The sequence below is a fragment of the Toxorhynchites rutilus genome, chromosome 1, assembly GCF_029784135.1.
Source record: "Toxorhynchites rutilus septentrionalis strain SRP chromosome 1, ASM2978413v1, whole genome shotgun sequence".
NCBI lineage: Eukaryota > Metazoa > Arthropoda > Insecta > Diptera > Culicidae > Toxorhynchites > Toxorhynchites rutilus.
Genome location: NC_073744.1, coordinates 105,579,808 through 105,604,312, shown reverse-complemented (window position 1 = coordinate 105,604,312; position 24,505 = coordinate 105,579,808). Strand labels below are relative to the sequence as shown.

At 37.5% G+C, this 24,505-nt stretch overlaps 1 protein-coding gene across 1 annotated transcript in view; it reads left to right on the top strand.

Annotated features, from left to right (window-relative positions):
* Positions 1-24,505, top strand: part of LOC129762452 (UNC93-like protein MFSD11) — a 42,795-nt gene that overhangs the window by 355 nt on the left and 17,935 nt on the right. Inside the window, exons 2-3 of the mRNA XM_055760708.1 lie at positions 54-122; positions 1,914-2,014. Of these exons, the coding sequence (XP_055616683.1) occupies positions 54-122; positions 1,914-2,014 (170 nt within the window). The remainder of the gene's footprint in view (positions 1-53; positions 123-1,913; positions 2,015-24,505) is intronic.

The window sequence follows — 24,505 nt, the reverse complement described above, 5'->3', positions numbered from 1 at the left end:
ATTAATCTGTGACTGTTTGTGGTTCTCTCTCATTTGTTTTTCTTGTAAAATAGCAAACAGTGATAAACAGCATAAAAGCGGACGAGCCCACATTTGAAGGAGATGGATATACTAGTTTGGCGGTAACGTATCTATGTGGAAAGGGAAACGTGTTGTAGCAATCGCATCGAGTTTAGCGCGGCGCATGGTCTTGAAATGCATAAGTGGTTTTTGATGGTTTATGTCTAGTTTGCCGGAATTATTTTAGTGGTTCTCTGGTGTAAATAGTGTTTCAGAATGTTCAAATGCATTCGAAAGCTTTTGCTTCTGATGTTGGTTATCAACATATACTCCACTGAGCTTGTAGTGAAATGATCGTTACTCGCTCTATGTGGCTGAGTTTTTGCATAGCTGGATATTGAATGATAAAACCATGGCCTCTAATTGAACCTTGAAAAACGCGTGCCACGGGGGATTATTGAAGTGATTCAAGTAATACACGATAATTAGGTTTCAATAATATCAGTGCTTCGTCTAAAGTCAACGTAAGATTGAAATTAAAGCGAGGTACTTGCATGAACGGACTTTATAGTGGACAATGTGTTAGTACTTACCACATAAATCTGTGTAATAGCTTTGGGTTTCATTCCCGTTTAGGACTCGTCTAAAGAAATTCTTCTACATTGCACTCGCGCATTTTGGACTAGCCATTCAACAATTACGATTAAGATAAGTTATTTGCATAGAAATCTGTGTCTCGTACTAACATAAATTACAAATGTGTTCTGTTATCTCGAATTTCGATTGACCAATATGTTAGCTCTAATTCACATCTTCACGATCATCCTTGAAGCGTGTTAAAACATATCTCATTAACTTCATATATTTTATTTTTTATTTACATCAATACATGTTTAAGATATACTTTGCGTCTTCGCAACAAACATACTGTTCTTATTTCGGCAGACATGAATATATGCACTGACAGAACCTTTAGAACCTTAACTTAATTACTGACAATTAACTGTCAACACGCTGTCAACGAACTGCTCAGCATTATTAACAACTTAAAAATACAATTTATAAAAAAATCGATTTTGCTACCAGAACACGAAATTTTGTACAACTTTTCAATCGGAATTTGAAACTAGAATATAATATACAAATCAATAATTAAGAAAACAAAATCCAATCTTTTTGCAAGTGTAATATTCAAATAAAAACCCTAGAACCTAGCATTGGCTTTAATTTGATATGTCGATCATCTGGATTGGTCCAGTAGTTCAAATGTTATTAATTTTTGAAAAAAAGTCAGTTTTGAAAAAAGGGGAAATTTTTTTTTCGGGCCACCCTAAAATGAAAATGGGCATCCTAACGAAAAAATAAAAAAGACGGATCTAATAATTTGCGATAGGGAACAAAACCACAATTTTTTACCAAAATTTAAGAACCACTACATCGATTCGGCATTTGTTCAAAAATGTGAAATATTTTTTAAAAATTGTCAAATTTTTCAAACGATTTTATTATATCTCGAAAATAATATCGTTGATATCGAAAATATCAACTTAGATAGAATTTAAAGAACGAAAACAGGTCGGAATTTTAAAAGAACTTTATTTGCTTTTCGAACAACAAAGAAACGCTTGTAAAAGTTAAAAACATGTTAATTGAAGGTGATTGAAAAATCTTGTTTTGATATTCATGAACCGCTAGAATTATTTTCGACATAAAAATTTACAAATTAATGGTGAATATAAAGACCCTATAACGAATCATGTACTACGGAAATGTTAGCTGATATATATTTGAAGAAATCATTTAATCAGAAGCGCGTGGATATGTTAAAATCGGCTCATTTGCTGATCCACCGTTTCAGATTCTAATTCTAATGAATTAATGAACTCATCCACGGCATGTTCCCATCCAAACAGGTTATATATGCTATGTTATCGGTTGCCAATTGGTTGACGCCGTCCGTGTTGTCGAAGATTGGACCAAAAGTTGCTATGCTGCTAGGAGCTATCACATATTGGTAAGTTTGTTTGCATTATACATTCATAGTTATAAATGTCATTCAATGAGTTTCGAGCAAAGTGTGGGGAAACGACCAATACGAGTAGAGATTCATTTCAATTTGCTTGTTAATACTAACTGGATAATTTGTTTTTCCAAATTTGACAAATGTAATAAAAATTAAAATGTTGAGGGAAAAATGGGAATATTTTCTCGCAACTGATACATTTATCTTATTTTGTCAATCATTCAATAGGAAGTTTCTTCGAAAAAAAAGTTGATTATTCGTGTACGTTTGAAATCATTTACCCATCTTATTGAATTTGGATGTAAGTTTTATTGACGTAGGACTACGTCTAACCGGAAGATATAGGGGGTGAAATGGAAATCTAGGCACTGAACAAGTAGGAAAAAAATCAAGATTTGGAACGCTTATAACTCGAGCATTTCTCAATAGATCGCAAAGGTTTTTGCATCAATTGATAGGGAATATATCTACGCATCTATCATAACGAATAACATTTCTTTTTTCTTGAGATAAATAATTGAATAATTGTAAAATATTAAGCATTGTCAAAATGCACTATGTGCCCATTTTTGATTGGTCCATTTTGTGCTCCTCAAATCGTACCGGCCAAAACGGGCAACCAGAGCAGCAGCGAAATAGAATGAAGCACGATTGGAAAGGAAAAAGAAAAAAATGAACGAAACATTGGTCGCAGTCTCACACATGCGTAATTCTCTACCAGCCGGTCAGCTTAAAAATCCCCGCTCCGCTGCCGTAACGATCATTCTCATTCAAGCCGTACACCACATCGTTTCGCATCAGAACACATCAACAAACCAACCCAAGCAGCCATGTCTGGACATGGTAAAGGAGGAAAATGAAGGGAAAGGCAAAATCCCGCTCGAACCGTGTTGATCTGGAGTTCCCCGCAAGGGTAGCTAGGCCGAGCACGTTAGTACCAGTGTACCAGTCCACCTAGCCGGCGTTATATAGTTTCGGCCGCCGAAGTGATCGAGTTAGCTGGCAAAGCTGCTCGGGACGATAAGAAAACCCGCATTCGGAACAGAACACATTCGGTTCGGTGGACATCAAGACAACAGGCAGTTGCAGCGAGTGGCGAGTGGCAAACGCAATCGCAAAACGGCATCAGGTAGCAGAAGAAAAAAGTTTGTTCTTCATACAAACTGCTTTGATCCAGAACAAATCCAGAACAAGGCGGCATCGAGGGCGTTCGAAATGGCTTTTTTCAAAACCACGAGTGCTAAGTTTTCTAAATTGGAACCATTCCATAAAACAAGGCGCTTTTCAGGGCCATTAAACCTCCCAAAAAAGAGTTTAGGAAATACAGTTCAATGCTTTCTAAAACAATATCCAAAATAATAATAAAACACAAATTGGTTTTTTTCATAATTTGTTTGCCAGGATATGATGAGTATGTGAATTTGGCAGTTCTTCTGAGCTTATTGATTTTCACCAATTCTTAAATTGCTTCTAGATTGAAAGTACAGTAATTTACACTTATCTCGACATTTAGCTAATTGGACGGACCTGTAATGCGACATATTTAGTTGGACATTTTTGTAAACATAGAGTTCGGGGTCCAAATTATGACCCCACATTGAAAGTCGACACTGTACCACTGTCATCGCAAATGTTCAATTACAGGTTAAAATTACCTCCAATCCGATACTGAGTGGTGGTAATGCGACGTGCCATTGAATGTAATTTACTGTAAAATATGTCACAAGCGGGATAGGAAGAAATTTTCCAACTGTGAAAGCTGTGGCGAGTGGCAAATGCAATCGCTAAACAGAAAGGTTTAGTCGAACAAGATGGGGATATCGAGTGATAACAAAACAATAAACTCTTTAAATTGAAAATAATTTTGTGATCCTGAAAAGGACCCTTTTTAGCCTGCATGTGAATCCAACGAGCGAACAAATCGTAATGAATGTATTTTTCTTTCTTTCTTTCTTTGGTTTTAAGAGGCTTTAAACTTTGAAGTTCATTCGCCTCTAATGTATTTTTGACGTGGGACTACGTCTAACCGGAGTATATGGGGGGTAAAATGAAAACCTAAACACAGAACATGCAGGAAAAAAATAAAGATTCCGAATGTTTATAACTCGTACATTTCTTACTGGATCGGAAAGATGTTTGCATCAATTGATAGGGAATATTTCTACGCTTCTATCGCAATTAATAAAATGTTATTTTTCATTCGAGAAACAATTGAATAACTGTAAAATGTTAAGCGTCATCAAAACGCCCTACCTGCCTTGTTTTGATTGGCCCGATTTACGGTTTCCCCAACACAGCCATCAAACCCAAGCAGACTTGGGGAAATCTGCATTGCAAGTACATGAAATTTGGGGATATTTTTGTTCCGACTGAAATGTGTTTCCCTAACACAGGCTTCAAATCCATGGAGCGTGGGGAAATTGGCATTGCAGATACATTTAAGTAGTGATCCCCGATTTTTGAAATTAATCGTTCATCAGCTAATCCAATACTTTTCAGCAGTTTGTTTCGATACGATTAATCGCCCTAAATAATCGATTAATTGATTAATCGTTAAACTGAGAGAAATAATTAGTTATACTAATATTTCTCATTTGCTAGAAAGCCATCTAGAATCAAAAAAGTGTTCATTCTGCCTGAAAACTAATCACTATCTTCTACGCTCCCCTAAACTGGTTAACGAATCTCAATTCGCGGCATTGAGCTTCTTTTACGAGTTTAGGAGAGCGTTAAAAATAATGATTGAATTTCAGGATAAATCTGCAGCGGCCGTACGTTTTTTTTTCTCTGGGTTTGGATCGATGAATCGATGTATTATTAGTTGCGCAGTATTCGTTTGATTAATAATCGATTTCTGTAGGAAGTATTCGATTAATCGATTAGTCGAACGATTATCGGGGATCACGACATGTAATTCGAGGGCATTTTTGTTCCGACTAAAATGTGTTTCCCCAATACAGACATCAGAACCAAGGTTCCTGGGGAAATTGGCATTGCAAATTCATGAAAATCGGGGGCATTTTTGATCCGACTGAAATGTGTTTGCCTAACAAAAACTTCAAAACAAAGAAGCCATCATACCAAACGTAAAAGGATGACAGTCCTAAATTTACTTGTAATGAAGAACACAATCTATCACATTGCATGAATTGACCTTACATGGCATCATACAAACTTTTTACTCACAAAGCAAATATATTGGATTCAATTGAACTCGGAAATTGTTTCATTCAATCAAAAATTTAATCAATACAAACATATGATTGCTAAGCTAAGGTAGTCCCACGTCAACCTTGCGGTTATATCTTAGATATAACCCACCCATTTTTTTTGCCATCGCTCCCTTTTAACACTCATTCGTTCGTCTCGTTGGACTCGCCTCTCTGGCTGGTACCGCTTGAGTATAAAACACGCGGACCCCAAAAAAATATCTTATTTTCTTTCAAACCGTAAACCCGTGTGGTTGTACGGCATTGGCATCGTGGACGTAACAAAGGAGGACAAGTTAAGGGAAAGGCAAAGTCTCACTCCAGTTCCCTGTTGATCGCATTCACTGATTGCTCCGCAAGGGTAACTAGGCCGAACGGATTGGTCCCGGAGCACCAGTATACCTAACAGCGATTATAGAGCTTCGGCCGTCGGAGTGCTCGAGTTGGCTTGCAAAGCTGCTCACGACAATCAGAAAACCCGCATCAAGAATAGAGCAGCTTCGGTTCGGCGCTCATCAAGGCAACAATTAGTTTCAGTGAATGGCAAAGTGTTTCTCCGGCACGTCGCATTAAATGTAATTTACTGAACAACATGTCACAAGCTGGATGGGAAGAAATTTTCCAACTGTGAAAGCTGTGGCGAGTGGCAAACGCAATAGCTAAACAGGAAGGTTTAACCGAACAAGATGGGAATATCGAGTGATAACAAAAACACAACACCAAAGGTTCTTTTCAGAACCATCAACATATTCATAAAGAGTAAACAGTAAACTAATCCATTTTTCAGGTAGATAGGTAGGTATTCACGTAGGAGAAGAAAATAAAACAATATATTTAAAATATATATTTAACAAAAGCTGTCCCCTTTGTATAGTCCTACGTCACTGCGGTTTTTTTATTTAAAATCAGTTCGAAGTTTTCTTAAAGTGCAGAAATCATCATCGGTTTATTTGAATAAACTTCAATTTTTGTTCGATTCAAAATTCCTTGTTCTCGTTATATTTTACTCCTAAGAAGTATACCCCATTTTTCAAATATCATTTAACTATAAAAGTGACCCACTTTTTCGGAATTGTCGCTCCATCATTCGCAGTAACATCCACATCAACGACTTGCTACAATAATTTGATGCACTGTCCAAGGAAATTGTTCTGTTCAATGAAATTCTTTCGAATAGTTCTATGAAAATAATTATTTATTTGTGTTACGTCTGTGCAGTTAGTACATCCCAACAGTAAGTCGCTGAATACACCTACCTAGAACACGACAACAATATACACAATAAGTTTACTCAGTCGGAGTGTGGAAACCACCGTTAAAGTCGACCAATTTCTTATCAACATAACTTGCGTGTTGTGTTAACTTTAAACCAGATCAAAGCAACCGTATTGAAAACAGTGCTGAATGTTGTCACTGTCACTGCATATTTTTAAGCTATTATGACCAAGATGGTGGAGTTAACAGGTGGCTCGTAATTTACACTATTTAGAAAAGACGTATGATGAATGGCAAGACGAAAAGTTTGGATTTGTTTATGTTATTACTTACGTTGGTATGGTTACATTTGATTTCGTCGAAGGTATTTGAAGCAATATAATAAATAAACAGTTGTCGTTGAAAATAGTAACCTGGCTCGGCTAATGTGATATGATTTATTCAGGGAATGCTTTGATCGTGGTACCGCCACTGGCGCATAATTTGCAGCTTTGTTTTTTGTGCTGGTTCATAACGGCAATCAACCGTGCAGGCGAAACTGTAGTCAATGTTTAGTGTTGCTTGAATACCATCTATGTAAATAAGTTCAAACTTACGGGATACGTCCGAACGGCAATTCTGACATTACGTTTTACCTTCCACTTCACCTTCCTTGATTATGACGACCACTGCAACATCATCATCAAATGACGTGCAACAACACATAATGTTACAAGTCATCGAACTATGGTCGTCACGGCGAGAAATACCATGTCACTTGATGTAATGTTTACACGCTTACCAGGGTACATTTGTTTACGTTACGCTACGTGAATATCCTTATTATATATAAATGCTAGAACTTCGAGGAAAACAAAGAATACAATACAGGAAACTGCAACCAAAAAAAAAATCGAAGCTTTGTTCGATGAAGATAAAATACAGTCTGCGACAATGTACAATTCGTGATGGACAATTTTTCCGCCTACTTCATCGGGCGAAGCGTATTGACGAAGCTCAGCAACAGGTATTGTGTAATTTGTTCAAAAACAAGGTAACATGATGATGAGCATTTAGAAAATTCATATGAATAACACTGAAAAGACATCTATTCGACATCTATTAAAATAATTGAAAATTCGAAAAAAAACATTACAAAAGTAGAAGAGTAATACAAAATGTAAGTTGTCGTTTTAATTGTCTTACGCTGAATTCTTTCTTGCCTCGCGCTCACAGGATTTCTCTTTCCAACGAGGCACGATAAACAGTGCCAAATCACGTAATTAAAGCTCCGACAACATTTGCCTGAATGATTGGACAAAATATTGAAAACGTGTTTCTACACTACATCATCAATCAAAAAATTCACCCGCGGAATCATGCAGGGGAAATCAGGGTAAAACCGACACCCTTATGATTTCCACATATTTCCAAGACCTCTCATGTTTCTTCAAATCGTTACTAAACCCTCTTCAACTATTTATTTACCATTCTGCAATATCTTTTTTTATTTATCCCATTTATTTATTTATCAGGCTCATTAGCATTTTATCTGAAACAGAGCCGGGTTTTTATCGTGTACATGTACATTTGTTTATGTTTCTATAAATTGTAAATTACACAGTAGAAGTAGTAGCCATTTAGGCGTTACGTTTTTCTGTTCCATTACATTATGGTAAATTACACTTGGTAGCCATTTAGGCGTAAGGGTATTCTATCTGTTCTTCCATTGTTCAGCAGACCGGACAGCGGAGACAGTTGATATTGATCATTGTTGGGTTATTTATAGAACAGCAGCCCGATGTTTCTTGCAGAGCAGAGCAGTTGTATGGATGAATCGATCTTTGTTCCACCGTGGATCGATCTCCATAGCTGATGATGGTTGCGTGGACATACTTATTCTATAACAACACAAAGATGGTCAATTGAGGGCCCTGAGTTTGAACTCACTATTGATCGCTTAGTAAGCGAACGCGTAACCAAGTGGCTACGAAGACCCCCTAATTCTGCAATATCTGTTGACCTTTTTTTTTTTTTATCAGAACGCGAATTTTGATAAAATACAAAAATTTGTGTTTTTATGAGAAATAAATGAGAGTGCGGCGAGATCGACACTCTGTCGGGGTAAAACCGACACCTTTAGAAAAGCAAATGAAAACTTGTTGAAATAATGTCAAAGTATTAAGACGCTATCTGTATACTATGTGGACACTTTAAGAGGGCAGAGGGAGGTGAGTTGCAAATTGTATGTAATTGGATTGCTCAGATTTTAAATGATAAAAAAAAGTCACAGGAGGGTTGTGTCCGACACACGACCGCATAGTTGACGTAGGATTCCGTTAGGCTATCTGTTGATTTTGGATAGAATGATTTTTTTTTTATCCAAAATATATATTTTTATCAAGGCTCATATGGCGTTAGCCTCACGGGGCCGGGAGTTCAATACTTTGACAATTTTTCTTATTATCTATGTTAGTAATATGTAACTGATTACTCGCGGTTGGCTCGAGGTTAGTATTACAAGTGTTTTCGTTATTCGGATGTTGCTGTCTCCAATGCTCTGTACGTGTGCCCGACACGGGATACTTCCTATTGGGATGCAGCTGACCATTAATCAGCAACGCCCCCCTAGTCTGTACCTCATATCTAGCGTGGTGCGTCTTTCTCGACTCGAGTAATCCAGGATAGAATGGTCACTAACCGGCATAATATAATGATAATGATAATGATTTGGTGGCCCTGAAAAGGGCCGTTTTGTTTGGTTGTTCACTCCACCAGTGTTTACCGAGTGATGATGACAGAAGGATGGTAAACAGCCGTTGGATGGTGCGTATCAGATAAAAGATACCGAAGTGAAACGAGATATGATGAAAACCGCCCTCTGTGATTCTAGACCAGCGGTAATCAACCTTTTTTTCAGATGGGCCACAAACACGTGGTAGTCATGGTGTCGCGGGCCGCTTGTGTCTAAGACGCGACCGCATTGTTAACGTAGTTAACGTAGTTTCACACCCGGCTTCAAATGCGTTGCACTTTGATGACATTTTAAACCCTGAAACAATGCTCGAATTCACGAAAAATTAATTGATCGATCGGAATGTCACCATTAAATCATTCACGATTTATTAGTCATCTTGCTAGTGACCATTTGGCAGCACAGCGGCAGCATTCCAAATGTTCTATGTCAAGGCCGATTGTTTTATTTAGTCTTCCAAATGAGCCTTTTTTAAGGCTAGAGGCGTATTAACTGAGGAAGTCTGAGAATCTGAGAGAGCCTCTATAATTCAAAACATCATCATCATTACACCAATAAATCCGAACACGCTTCCAAATTTACAGAATCTCTCTTCCACCATAAATTCAACAATTTGTACGTGTGATTCAATAATACGCAACAATCTCCACATATCTGTGTGAAAACTCGCACCATGTTGGTTTTCATACTGTTATGTGGTTATATTTTTAATATTTTTTATGCTTAACTTGTGCAAGCTCTGCACGTTCGTTCAACATGGTAGCAATACAGAAACTGGAACCAGCCAGGGTAAGCACGATATTTATACTACTTTCACGGCCATCCGACGACATGCATCATATACTGAGTTCTTATGACTTCACCAAAACTTATAGATTTTTGTGATTTCATTGTTGGCTTTTAAAGCTGTGAAAAATTATGTCAATAATTAACAAACATCACTTATACACTTTTTATCTTTTGAAAGTAATTGTAATACCACTTCACTCAACCGGCAAAGAGATGTTAACGCTCGAATGCTCCCTTGCTCCCCTAATGTTACATATCGTTTTCGAAATTTTCAACTTGCACTCCAGTACAGATGCAAGAATGATGAAGTGCAAAAATAAAGAAACACTCTCCACCAGACGGCGTGAAAATCAACACAGCGTCTCCACCGAACATACATCACTATGTTGATACCAGTCTTTCATTTGTCCTTTCTATCGAACAAATCAGCTTTGTCTGAAATCAGTATTGAGAAAGACTGCGGTCTGCAAGTTCGAATTATAGAGGCTTTAAAACTTCAATTTATTCGGCTTTAACTTTGAAAAAAAAAGCCTATTTGGAAAACTAAACTAAACTCTGAATTATGAATGTTGTGAAATCGCGAATAGCTTGTTTATACTCGATAAATTAAAAAACGCTGCATTTTCTATTTCTATTTCTATTTCATAAAACGTGTTCTGTTTTCTGATTTTGCACTATTTCTGAAAGATATAGCCCTACGTAAAAAAATAGGTGATGATTTCATAGGTTTTCGTTATTGTTACACATTAAAAATAGTTCAAAATAAAGTAACACCAGATGGGCCAACCGGAAAAGCCTGCCGGGCCACATGTGGCCGCAGGTTGAGTATAGCTGTCCTAGACGAAATGTTTCCCGTGATATGTATGAATTAAATAAAGAAAAAAAACTCACCAATGTAATATAAGATAATTACCGATACCGAACACAATTATCAAAATTCTCATCAGTGAAAACATGTTACATATTTGGAATGGAAAAGGTAATTTTCTTTTATAATTTCTACTCTATGAGTGTTTATTCAACCCAACGCGAATTTTAATTGGACTAACAACACCTAATACTATATGTAGAGCAAATGGGAAATCACTTTTTTGATATTTCTTCACTTTTCCAATTATTCACGCCGTATAAATTTTCCTTGGGTGAAAATGAACACAACAAAACAGACAACTTAAATCAAACGACCTGTTCACGAGCAGGAACACAACTTGGTTTTTATTTATGAAAATTGAAATCAATCGTTTCATTTATCAAGTCATTTTTAACACAACTGTTACCATATACAATTTTACACTTACACTTGTGCTGAATTTTTAACAATACACGATCAGTCATTGATATGAAATTTCACGAAGAAACTAACATTAAAGTTCTAAATTTAAATTTTATTTACTAGAATTAATCGTATCACTCACCTTACTTGCGATACAAAAATGCCCCCGACTTGCATATATTTGCCATGCCGTTTTCCCCCAGGCAGCTTGGTATTGATGTCTCTGTTAGGGAATACATTTCGGTAGGAACAAAAGCTCCCCCTGCTTTCATGTATTTGCATTGCCGATTTCCCCCAGGCAGCTTGGTATTGATGTCTCTGTTAGGGACCCGCCGCATGTGTCGGTAATTTCGACCAATCAGAAAAGGGTATTTCCGTTAGGATAGGGGTTGAGATTTTTCAATTGTTCGATAGTTAGTTTCGTGACATATATAATATTCTTCAATATAAAAATTTTTTATGAAGTACCGAAATCGATTGATGCAAAAATTTCATCAATCCATCATTAAATGACTGAGCAATAAGCATTTGAAATTGGACAATTTTCACGATGTACTCGATTTTCGATTTTCAATTTGTACCCCAATGTGTTCCCGAAAGACGTAATCCTACGTCAAAAAAAAACAAACAAATTCAAGAAAAATGTGTTCACTGATGGCTTATTGAACCCACCAGCACTCGCTACTGATGCAGTCATAGGTTTGCGGAACGAATGGTTCGAATTCCGGTCTAGAAATCTCAGCCAGCGCTTATGTCTTTCGTATTGAAAGGATGTTTCGCGTTGTTTTTTTCCTGCCCAATTCAAAAGCCAAACGGTTCTAAAGATCAAGCCGGCGATGGACAAATTCGTTCTCCTCGTCTGGAATAGAAACAAAAGATTTGATCCCAGCTTGGATGAGCATCCACGGGAAACGTGCTAATGAGCGCTGAACGAAGGGACCGCATAAGCTTTGCCAGACTTTTTTGACATGCCCCGTTTATCGTTGGTTTTGGCTGTTTGATCAGTCCAGCTCTGCCGTTTTGTAATCAAAATATAAACACACCCACAAAAAGTAAAGAAGTGTTTTTTTCTGACAGTGAAACAAAAACTTGGTTTCGGTTTCACCCTGACTGGAGGAGTCGGTGTTACCCCGAATAGACCAGAAATTTTGATAAGCAACAAAATTACCTATTATTTTGGATTAAAAAAAAATTACCTACCGTCTCACAAAATATACTGAACAATGATCTAGGATGATTGAGGTACATTTTTTTACGCATTACTTCACGCACCCGGTCCGGCATGGATTCTACCAGCTTCTGGCACGTGATGAACGGGATGACATACCAACAAGCTTGGATCCTATCCCACAGTCGCTGCATATTCCTCGACTTCTCCGTGTACACCGACCTTTTCACGATCTCCCATAGGTTCTCTATAGGGTTCAGATCCGATGATTGCGCTAACCAATCCATGACGCCGACTTTGTTATCCTGGAACCACTTTTTGGTGGTCTTGGCGGTGTGCTCCAGATCGTTATCCTGCATGAACTGCCATTTCAGGGGCATTTCCCACTCGGTGTATGGCAGCATAACATCCCTTAGGGGTTGGACTGGTCTATGATCTTATCCACCCAGTACAAGGAGCCAACCTCGTACTAGGAGATGCATCCTCCTCCATAATGCTCCCTCCTCCATACTCGAATGTTTACGTGGTATACTGTGGCATGTAAGCGCAGCCTATTAGGGGATGCACCCAACATCCGACCACAGTATATTTCGCAACTGCTTTTCCTCCTCCGGACCGATCCAATTGAAGTGGTCTTTCGCGAACTTTACCCGCGCCTTTAGATGCTTCTGCGTCAGCTTCAGGACTTTTCGGCACCACCAGCCGCCGCTGAACTATCAGGGACGGACAAGTTCAGTTCGTTCCGGATCTTTTTAGAGGCCTTGAAGGGATCTTTCTTGGAGACACCCTTTATGGAAGAGTCATCCTTCCCGGTCGTTTTCCTTAGGGCTTCCAGTCGTTTCGGGGTTTTTTGCGGTCATTCAACACGAAGGTTTTGGATCATCTCAAGTACTCTGCGATATCGCGTTGGCTGCTACCTGCCTTTCTTTGACTGCAACTCGAGAATTAGATATTAAAGAATTTGTACAATTCACTAATTGAATAAAGAATTGATATAAAAAACTAAAACGGTGAGGTGATCAATATATAATATTTCAGCTGGTTACTGAACTCGGAAAAATACTACTAAAGTGGCTGCGAAGGTTTCGGAGCATTGGCATTGAGTTTGAATCTTTTTCAATTAGTTGTAGGATTTGCACAATCTTTAAGCTCCATTACATCATGAATGAAAAAAAAAGACGGGTGGGTAATGTCGGGGACATAACCGGAGTGACGTAGGACTATACAAAGGGGACAGCTTTTGTTAAATATATATTTTAAATATATTGTTTCATTTTCATCTCCTACGTGAATATCTACCTATCTACCTGAAAAATGGATTAGTTCACTGTTTACTCTTTATGAATATGTTGATGGTTCTGAAAAGAACCTTTGGTGTTGTGTTTTTGTTATCACTCGATATTCCCATCTTGTTCGGTTAAACCTTCCTGTTTAGCTATTGCGTTTGCCACTCGCCACAGCTTTCACAGTTGGAAATTTTCTTCCCATCCAGCTTGTGACATGTTGTTCAGTAAATTACATTTAATGCGACGTGCCGGAGAAATACTTTGCCACTCACTGAAACTAATTGTTGCCTTGATGAGCGCCGAACCGAAGCTGCTCTGTTCTTGATGCGGGTTTTCTGATTGTCGTGAGCAGCTTTGCAAGCCAACTCGAGCACTCCGATGGCCGAAACTCTATAATCGCTGTTAGGTATACTGGTGCTCCGGCACCAATCCGTTCGGCCTAGTTACCCTTGCGGAGCAATCAGTGAATGCGACCAACAGGGAACTGGAGACCTGCACGGTTCGAGTGAGACTTTGCCTTTCCCTTAACTTGTCCTCCTTTGTTACGTCCACGATGCCGATGCCGTACAACCACACGGGTTTACGGTTTGAAAGAAAATAAGATATTTTTTTGGGGTCCGCGTGTTTTATACTCTAGCGGTACACACTCACAGGATAGAGACAAATCGGCAGACTCAGCCAGAGGGGCGAGTCCAACGAGACGAACGAATGAGTGTTAAAAGGGAGCGATGGCAAAAAAATACATTCATTACGATTCGTTCGCTCGTTGGATTCACATGCAGGCTAAAAAGGGTCCTTTTCAGGATCACAAAATTATCTTCAATGTAAAGAGTTTATTGTTTTGTTATCACTCGATATTCCCATCTTGTTCGGCTAAACCTTCCTGTTTAGCGATTTGTTGCCACTCGCCACAGCTTTCACAGTTGGAAAATTTCTTCCCATCCAGCTTTGTGATATGTTGTACAGTAAATTACATTCAATGCGACGTGCCGAAGCGCCACTCAGTGTCGCATTGGAGGCGATTTTAACCTGTAATTGAACATTTGCGATGACAGTGGTACAGTGTCGACTTTCAATGTGGGGTCATAATTTGGATCTCTATGTTTACAAAAATGTCCAACTAAATAAGTCGCATTACATGTCCGTCCAATTAGCTAAATGTCGAACTAATTGTAAATTACTGTACTTTCAACCTGGAAACAATTTAAGAATTGGTGAAAATTGAATAATCAGGAAAGTCCCTGAGCTTATTGATAGTTAATAAGCTCAGAACAACTGCTAAATTCACATACTCATCAGATCCTGGCAAACAAATTATGAAAAAATCAATTTATGTTTTATTATTATTTTGGATAATGTTTTAGAAAGCATTGAACTGTATTTCCTAAACTCTTTTTGGAAGGTTTAATGGCCCTGAAAAGCGCATTGTTTTATTGAATGGTTCCAATTTAGAAAACTTAGTACTCGTGGTTTTAAAAAAAACCATTTCGAACGCCCTCGATGCCGCCTTGTTCTGGATATGCCACCAAAGCAGTTTGTATAAAGAACAAACATTTTTCTTCTGCTACCTGATGCCGTTTTGCGATTGCGTTTGCCACTCGCCACTCGCTGCAACTGCCTGTTGTCTTGATGTCCACCGAACCGAATGTGTTCTGTTCCGAATGCGGGTTTTTTTATCGTCGCGAGCAGCTTTGCCAGCTAACTCGATCACTTCGGCGGCAGAAACTATATAACGCCGGCTAGGTGGACTGGTGCACTGGTACTAACGCGCTCGGCCTAGCTACCCTTGCGGGGAACTCCAGATCAACACGGTTCGAGCGGGATTTTGCCTTTCCCTTCACTTTTCCTCCTTCACCATGTCCAGACATGGCTGCTTGGGTTGGTTTGTTGATGTGTTGTGATGCGAACCGCTGTGGTGTACGGCTTGAATGAGAATGATCGTTACGGCAGCGGAGCGGGGATTTTTAAGCTGACTGGCTGGCTCGAGAATTACGGATGTGTGAGACTGCGACCAATGTTTCGTTCATTTTTTTCTTTTTCCTTACCAATCGTGCTTCATTCTATTTCGCTGCTGCTCTGGTTGCCCGTTTTGGTCGGTACGATTTGAGGAGCACAAAATGGACCAATCAAAAATGGGCACATAGTGCATTTTGACAATGCTTGATATTTCACAATTATTCAATTATTTATCTCAAGAAAAATGAAATGTTATTCATTATGATAGATGCGTAGATATATTTCCTATCAATTGATGCAAAAACCTTTGCGATCTATGCTCGAATTATAAGCGTTCCAAATCTTGCATTTTTTCCTACTTGTTCAGTGCCTAGATTTCCATTTCACCCCCTATATCTTCCGGTTAGACGTAGTCCTACGTCAAAATGTTCACGATCATTTGCCACACGCTTAAATGTGCATACCTTTGTTGGTATCGCCATTGGCAGATTTGATTCCATATCCTTTCTTGCCAAATACTCCCACATAATCACCTAACCCCAGATCAATCATTATACTTCCTATTAACCTTTAGATTTGCCTTGCCGGAATGATGCGTGCCGCGACTTTCGAACATATGAACAGGTTTGCGTTCAAAAGTTCAAAAAAAAATAGATAGTCGCTGCCAGAATTGAAAAGTGGATCCTGCTAACGGAAACGAAATGCTTAGGACTAGATTCGATTGCCTGGAATGCGGATGAAATAAAGCAAGAATCAATACAGCATCTGGAGAGAATGTTGCACGACTGCAAATAGATAAAAATGGTCAATGGAATAAGAAAATTCATTCATATCGAGTGACAGGTACCTGTTTTCGCTGAAACATAACTGGAAACGGATTTTAGCAACTGCCTAGTCGAAGTATTCGATCGCGTCAATGCTGTACTCACTTATCTTACCCTCATTTTCGATTATTACAAACATTGTTGAAATTGTTGCATTAACATTCAGAAAATTGTCCAGAAGGGATGGTATATTGAAGACAAAGCAGGAGCGGCTGTTTCCAGTGGATAATGTCGAAATATTCAACCAACCAGTTTTCGTATCCTTGGCGAATGAGAATAAATATAAAAATTGTGTCACAAGCGCACGTCATGGCCAGCTTCCACTGCCATTGTACCTGATGCAACGTATAACGGTTGCAATATTCGACAATGAGTTTTATGTCTCGAGACAAGTAGGCTTCGCAAACAACTCTTAATGCTGTTATCATGCATTCCATGGGTAAACATATAGATTGAGACGGGTCAATAATATTACATTGACGATAATCTGATTGATTTTTTTTATAGATGCAGTTGAGTTGAATGGACTATATTCGCTAATACTACGCAGAATATTTCGATTTAATATGTTTAGTATACTATTCAGTTTTTATTCGAACTGATTAACCTATTATTGGTTATTGATTAACAATCCTCCAAAATTGTTAGAGTAAAATTTTGGATCAAAACCTGCTGTGATTTTATTGAGCAAATAATCATCAATTTTTGAACTCCAGATTGTGTTTATCGATATAATCATCCGCGACATTGAGCGAAACAATGGCATTGTTTTCCGATTGATAATATAATCGGAGAATGTTTTGAATTCATCTATATCTTCTAGATATTACTTCATATCAATGGCAATTCAGTCAAATTGAGACTTAACTTATTTGATAACAAGAAAAACTCACGTGTAAACACGCGTTATAAATTATTCTCTGTGGTAGGGTAAGTGGGGGCAATTTGGACCCGCTAAGCAAATCGCCTAATATTTCCAAACCAATACGGTTTAAATAAAAAAAAATCACATTGAACACAGAGCTATACTTGTTTTCTCTCAATCATTAATGTTTAATCATTATATCAAGCTTCAAACTGCCAAATATATAATGAAATAAAAGACAAGATAAAAAATATATAAAATAAAACAAGGCACTGGGGAACTTTTCGACAAATCTGCTCGTGCAAATCTTCCGCAAAGTTTTTTGAAACGTCCAACATTTTGGCCACAACCCTTATCGAAAAATTAGAATGACTTTTGATTGCACGAACTATCATCTGCTCAACGGTCCAACTCACTGGATTTGGATTCAGACCAGCAACCAGATTTGATTCTTTAATCTTTTCCGTGATATGATTTTTTTTTGTCCATTTATAAAAGTATACCACGAAATCTGTAAAACATTACAGGATGTAAACGATCCATGTTGAATCGTGTTACTGCAAAATAGGGTTACGTTGCAATTGAAACAATGAAAAGCATTATTTTCAAGTATTTTCATTTCTTCACTTTTGGAATTTATTTACAATGTAAAGCCTTAATGAACTACATTTAAAAATAGAGAACAGCCTTTGTGAGGAGAACAATGCTTATGTTCTTGATAAAAAAATGACGACGCAAATTGTTGCGTAGTTTGTAATTGTTTAATGTAATAAATAAGTCTACAAGCACACATATTACTATCGCCTATGTTAATTCGAAAAAGGACATTCGAGAGGTGAAAACCATCGACTCACATATTTCATTTTGTTTAATTTCTTATATATGGTCGGTGTTAAGTCAGAAGGGACCAAGTCGCAAAATTGAGAATTTCGAGTTATTAATTGCATTAGGTTAAGCATTTCGTAAACTTCATGCCACATAAACCAGATTTGAAAAATCACACGTGCAGCAGAAAAAAACGCATCGAAATTGTTTTGAATGCTCTATGAAAACTTCTTATAACACCAAACTTCAAGCTCGTTTTTCTTGAAATTATAAAAATGTCACATGGTCCGGTCTGACATAACTGACAGAACACCGACCATATTTTCGAGGGTTTTTCTAGAACATATCTGTGGTTTTTTAAAAATTTCACCGAATGCTTTTTTTAACATGCATTTGTTGACTCAAATTACTATTTTATTCGCCATTCATTGATTCTTCACTTGGAATACCGAACGCTAGCCTTGTTTCCAGTATTTAAATAAATATCCTTATATTGAAAGCCAGGGACACATCCTTTTTGAATTTGTTTTTAGTATGTTAATCTTAACCTACTTTAATGCGGGTAATGCTGCTGCTTCACTCTTATCGATGAACTTGACATTCGCAGCGCATCGATCTACCCACTCGCTGTTTACTTAATGATTTCATTGAGAACGTGTTTGTCTTAATCTGATACATGATACTGCCTGTTTCAATGAAAATATACATTTTAAGGCTAGCCTGCATTTAATTCGTGTAACAGTTGTGTGTCATGGTAAGAAAAATTTCAATTCCACATGCAAACTATAATTTTTTTATATCCAGCATATGGTTCGGTTCCCGACCGGTCAAGGAATTCTTTCGCCAAAGAAAGTTCTTCCGATTTGCGCTGGTACTTGCGCAGTGTTGTCTTACATATTTTCTGTTTGGTTCGATTCAAAATCGAATCAAATAATGGCAATCGCAGACCCAGCTGTAAAGGTCAATGATAAAATACGGCAGAAATTGTGAAAAAAAATCTGAAGAAGTCCGAAAATCTTCTGAAATCGTATGGATGTAATGGATGTGATGTTCCCAGTTCAGTGGATGCCCATTAAGACATGTGTGATGCAGCCCAAGGTCGACAATTCTGAAATTGGTACGTCCGTTTGACATTTGACTTTCGATGAGATTGTCAAAACAAATTTATTTGAAGTGAACACAATCTCGTGAAAGGAGTATTTCTACTTATTCCGACATTCCAGAAAACGAAAAAATTGTAAGGGGTTGTGATTAGGACACGACCGCATAGTTTCGACGTAGAACTACGCAATTATATTATGCAATCCACCTGTTTACCACTTCGAATACTATTTTAGATTGCATCGAAATTTTTGTAATAGATTATGTTCTTCGTTACAAATAAATTTGATGAACGTCCTTTTACGTTTGATATGATGCCTAGGATTACCAAAATATGTGAAGGTTAAAAATGTCAAAGATCATGGTATTTTACATTTCCCTCTGGAATTATTGCACATCTCATGTTTACGTAGTTCTCGAACCGCGAAAGTTGATTCACCTCTAGTATCTGAAATGATGATTTTCCCAGGCTTTTCAGTTCAAAAGTACGTTTTAGGGAAACATATTCCGGTCTGCACAGCGACAAGCGATTACAAAAGTATTCAACACCAAAAAATACCCCCGACTTGCGTGTATTTGCAAAGCAGATTCCCCCGGACACATTGATTTTGAAGTCCGTGTTAGGGAAACACAGTTCGGTGGGAACAAAAATACCCCCGACTTGCATGTATATTTGCAAAGCGGATTTCCACAGACAAATCGATTTTGTAGTCTGTGTTGGGGAAACCTTGGCAGTTAGGGCGTTTGGATAACGCTTGATATTTTACAATTATTCAATTGTTCATCTCATGGAAAATAACATTTTTTTTAGTTGTGATAGACGCGTGGAAATATTTACTATGCAAACAACTTTCCGATCGGTTAAGAAATGTTCGAGTTATAAGCATTCGAAATACGGGTAGGGTTAGCACACAAATCGGCAGAACAAATGTATGAGAAGAAGGAAGTTCTTTCAGTTTTCATGAATTTAAACCGTTCAGAGATTAGCGAATTGTGATGTATAGCATATCAAACAAATCTTAGAGAATTTCCGATTCGATTGGTATGCAAATCATGAGAATTCGTTCACAGTGAAAATAGTTATAAACGTTAACTTTATTTCATAAAAACATGACCTGTTTTCTGATTTGGCACCCTTCCTGAAAGACGTAGTTCTACGTCGAAAAATAAAAAAATCCACGGATTTTATCTCAAATTTTTTATGTTTTCCCCTATTGTGCGCGGATTTGCTACAAAGTAATCACACGCGGCTTTCATTTGAGCCGCTCGTAATTTAAACGGCTTGCGGCTTAGATTCTCCGGTACTTTTCGATACTAACCTTGGTCTACAAGATGTCCCAAATCCAGAGAATTCAAGTTCGGAAGTCGGAATAGAAAATTCCTAAATATCAATTAAACGGGTAGAACACTGATACAATTATGTAACCGTTTGTTATAGTTGAGAGAGTTTTTTTGACGTAGGATTACGTCTTTCGGGAACATATTGGGGTACAAATTGAAAACCGCAAATCGAGTACATCGTGAAAACTGTCCAATTTCAAACGCTTATTGCTCAATCATTTCATGATGGATTGATGAAATTTTTGCGTCAATCGATTTCAGCACTCCATAACAATTTTTTATATTGAAGAAAATAATATAAGTCATGAAACTAACTATCGAACAATTGAAAAATCTCAACCCCTATGCTAACGGAAATACCCCCTTCTGATTGGTCGAGATTGACGAATTGACGCGGCGGGTCCCTAACAGAGACATCAAAACCAAGCTGCCTGGGGGAAATCTGCATTGCAAATATATGCAAGTCGGGGGCAATTTTGTATTGCAAGTAAGGTGAGTGATATGATAAATTCTAGCGAATAAAATTTAAATTTGGAACATTAATGTTGGTTGCTTCGTGAAATTTCACACAAGTGTAAGTGTGAAATTGAAATTGAAATCAGAATCGATAGTATCAGTATCCAGACTAAATTCAAAAATGACAAATAACACACTGGTACCAATCAAAGTAGTTTTCAAGGACGTAGCAGATAAAGAAACAGTACTCGACAAGAAGAAACAAAAAGGTAAACTGCTATCAACATCAGTTGACCCGTCGTTACTGTTAAATGGTAGGCCAACCTCGGTATCTATTCGCGATGAGCTGACTCCGTTTGGTTTTGAGTTACTCAAGGAATTGCGTGAATCTCAGGAAATATTAAAAATTAAATATGTCTGGCCCGGCAGACATGGTACAATCTTAGTAAAGAAGGGGGATGGCGATAGACCGGAAATTATAAGAAACAGAGACGATCTTAGCAAATTAATAACACGATACTTGAACTTGACGAAAACACCGTCACCAAAAAGAAAACGAACAGACAACAACGCTCTCTAATTTTCTTCGACTAAAACGATTGATTGATAAAATTTTCTTGGACAATCACTACAACAATGACAATCACTACATCAATGACTCATACAGACGCTACAAATTTTTCCCACCTCGACGTAAATGACTTCAACATTAGTTATAAAAATATTGACGGTGACTATCTCAAAATACTTCAATGGAATGTTCGTGGCATAAATGACCTAAATAAATTTGACAGTATAAATTTGTTTCTAAATCAGTGTGAAGTGTCCATAGATGTAATAGTGATTGGTGAGACCTGGCTTAAAGCCGAATTTTGTTGCCTTTATAACATTGTGGGATACAGAGCAATTTTTTCTTGCAGGGATGTATCCGCTGGAGGCCTAGCTGTTTTTATAAAAGATTCCATCAAACATAAAATTATTGACAACCAAAACTTTGATGGATTTCACTATATACAAATAGAAGTTTCAATAAATACTCAATTTTTCGATGTTTTAACTGTGTATCGTCCACCCTCGTTTGACTTTAATAAATTTTATGACTTCTTAGAGAATAGACTAAATTCGTCAAAACAAAGACCATTTTTTATTGTAGGTGATATAAATGTTCCTGTGAATCTGTCTAATAATAATACTGTGTTACGTTATAGCAACCTCCTTCAATCATTAGGTTTCTTGTGTTCAAATACATTCACTACACGTACAGCAAGTAATAACATCTTAGACCATGTTGTGTGTAAAATTATAGACGCGCCGAACATTCGCAACGATACTGTGTTTTCCGATCTCAGTGACCATTCACTGATAGTGTCGTCATTCAAAATGCATGGTCCCAAAGCGAAAACTAAATTGAATAAGACAATAATTGATCACAATAAATTGAACGCATGCTTCTCTAATTTCTTAAATACAGTGACTTGCGGAGAAAATGTCGACGAGTGTCTTGCTAATATCTCGTCGACATACAACTCGATGCTATTGGAATGTTCCAGAACCATCTCGGTAGAGGTCAATACTAAGGGTAATTATTGCCCTTGGATGACCTACGATCTATGGAAATTGACAAAAATCAAAAATCGATATTTAAAGAAATTAAAAAGACGGCCTAGCGACTCCCATCTACGAGAATTGCTAAATCACGTATCGAAGAAGACACAGGTTGAAAAATGGAAGAGTAAAAAAGTATATTTCGAACAAATGTTGAACAGTACGAACCAATCCAATATGTGGAAAAAATTAAATTCTATTCTAGGACGTTCCAAAGAAAAACCCCAAACTAGACTAATTCATAATGGTAGGGAATTTGAAAGCGACAACGAAATATGCAACATTTTTAACAACTATTTTTCGAACATTGGAACTCAGTTGTCCAGCGCAATCCCTAAAAATAATGACAATATTTCGCTTATGAATTCCCAACCCGTCCGAAATACGATATTTTTGTTTCCCTCAACCCAAGCTGAGGTGCTGCTGACTATAAGTGAGTTGAATAGCAAGAAGAGTTGCGGTCCTGATAACATTCCAGTAAGTGTCATAAAAGGGAATTCAGCCGCATTCTCAATTATTTGTTCAGATATATTCAATAAAATGCTGTCTACGGGAATTTATCCAAGGTGCCTGAAAGTAGCTAGAGTTGTGCCAATTTTTAAGTCTGGTGATTCTACGAATCCGAGCAATTACAGACCCATTTCAACACTATCTGTAGTAAATAAAATAATTGAAAAATTGCTTGTGAAGAGATTTCTCGAATTCCTGAATAAAAACAATGTTTTTTACAAGCTTCAATATGGATTCAGGCGTGGGTGTAGCACTACAACTGCCGTCACTGAACTTGTGGATGAAATAATTGAAGGAATCGATCGTAAAATGATTGTCGGAGCACTGTTTTTAGATCTCAAGAAGGCTTTTGATACAATTGATCATAAAATATTATTAAAAAAACTAAATACTTATGGTATCCGAGGAAAAGCCAACGACCTTGTACGAAGCTATCTCTCCGATAGACAGCAATACGTATCTTTGAATAATGCCAAAAGCTACCTGTGTTCAATAAACGTTGGTGTACCCCAAGGCAGTAATATCGGACCTCTGTTATTTCTATTGTACATCAACGATATCGGGAACCTGCCACTTATAGGAACTGCTAGGCTTTTTGCTGATGACACAGCATTGTTTTACCCGTGCTCAGATGTCAAAAATGTAGTTTTAAACATTAAAAAAGACATGACTGTTTTGTGTAAATATTTCCAAGCAAATTTATTGTCACTCAATTTATCAAAAACCAAATACATGGTTTTCCACTCTCCAAGGAAAAAAATCCCCATTTACCCTGACCCCGCAATTATGGATGTTTCAATTGGGAGAGTGACACACTTCAAATATCTTGGGGTTCTGTTAGACGTAAACCTATCGTGGATGTATCATATAAATTATCTTGAAAAAAAAATCTCCTCCCTTTGCGGGATTTTGAAAAGAGTATTCACTTTTGTACCACAGAGAGCTCTAATCAAATTTTATTTTGCATGCATTCACTCTCAACTGCAGTATGGTATAATAGTGTGGGGTCATGCATGCAAAACAAGACTTAAGAAGCTTCAATCATTGCAGAATAGATGCTTGAAAATAATATATAGGCTACCGACTCTACATCCAACTTTGGAATTATACTCTGACAACCCTAATTGTATACTGCCTCTTATCGGACTACGAGAACTTCAGACTTGTAAACTTGTACATAGTGTTATTAATGACAATAAATCCCACCACAACCTAGAAATCCCTACAGCAAACCACCGACACAGCACACGACAAGCCCAGAATTTAGTACGAAGTCGAGCAACGACTAGTATAGGCCAGCATCGCATTCTATTCTATGGACCGTC